This window comes from Aplysia californica, unplaced genomic scaffold (genome assembly GCF_000002075.1).
Source record: "Aplysia californica isolate F4 #8 unplaced genomic scaffold, AplCal3.0 scaffold00968, whole genome shotgun sequence".
Classification (NCBI taxonomy): Eukaryota; Metazoa; Mollusca; class Gastropoda; order Aplysiida; family Aplysiidae; genus Aplysia; species Aplysia californica.
The window spans coordinates 147,229-148,445 of record NW_004798238.1 but is presented as its reverse complement, the minus strand read 5'-3'; the positions used below and the strand labels follow the sequence as shown (position 1 = coordinate 148,445).

Sequence of the window (1,217 nt, the reverse complement as noted above, 5' to 3'; positions counted from 1 at the left end):
TGATGATGATGATGATGATGATGATGATGATGATGATGATGATGATGATGATGATGATGATGATGATGATGATGATGATGATGATGATCGCGACCATTATCATCATCATCAAAACCATACCAAAGGCAAAGTTACGGCACATTTCGATGTTATTCCACTAACTCTAAATCCTCGGAATTTATAAGACCTATTTTACAAGTGCTGTTAAACTCTCACATTGTGATGATCGGGAATAAAAACCACCTTTATTGTTTATACATTTACATCTCTCTTTATTTTCTTTGTATGTTACTCCATTAACAACTCAAAATCTCCGGCTTTTAAATGACCTATCTATTTCACAAGTGCCGTAAAACTACCAACACCAAAATTATGATTTATACATTTGTAGAGTGGCGCTCGTCAAAACAATGAAATTGAAGATACTGGCATTTTCCCGCCGGCTCACCAATTCTATCGATTTTTTATTTTATTTTATTTTATTTTTTATTTTTTTACCTTTTATGTCCATTGAAGAACACATTTCTGTCTGGGTTTTACTGGAAAAACGTTGATTAAACGACCAGAAAATATCAATTTGGAGTTTTCACGGACTCTCAAGCTATGGAAATAATGAACCTTTTGTGGCCATTTTCTCGTTAATTTTATCTCTGAAACAAGGCATTTCCCCCAACGTCAACCTCCTTTAATCGCCATATCTCGACTTGTATCCAAGATAAAAGGATAAATATTATTTTCTTTGAATACAAGACAAATGAGCAAACTTAAAGATCAAAATGTAATATCAATCACTCCACCTACCCCAAAATTGACGAGCGCCCGATTTCACCACGTCGTGAGACATATCAATAACTCCACATGCCCCAAAAATTGACGAGCGAATGCCTCCACCGTGTCGTGACACCTATCATAAATCCTCGTGTTGTTTTCAGGCATCTGCATCAACGGCGTGTGCACAGACCTGGCCAATGGCCGCTACCCAGACTGCTCTGCCTGCAGTATGTACTATGTGTGTTCCGACGGCCTGGTGACCAAGAACTCTGCCTGTCCCAGTGGTCTGTTCTTTGACGCCTCCATACTCTCCTGTAACTTTATAGCGGATGCCACATGCTCGTAAGAGTCCCTGTCTGTTTATAAGCAAACACACACACACACACACACATACATGAGAGCGCACATACACACACACACACACACACACACACACACACACACAC

The 1,217-nt window shown here is 39.3% G+C and overlaps 1 protein-coding gene across 1 annotated transcript in view; it reads left to right on the top strand.

Annotated features, from left to right (window-relative positions):
• Positions 1-1,217, top strand: part of LOC106013529 (cell wall protein DAN4-like) — a 37,081-nt gene that overhangs the window by 6,587 nt on the left and 29,277 nt on the right. The window contains exon 2 of the mRNA XM_013089508.2: positions 933-1,113. Within this exon, the coding sequence (XP_012944962.1) occupies positions 933-1,113 (181 nt within the window). The remainder of the gene's footprint in view (positions 1-932; positions 1,114-1,217) is intronic.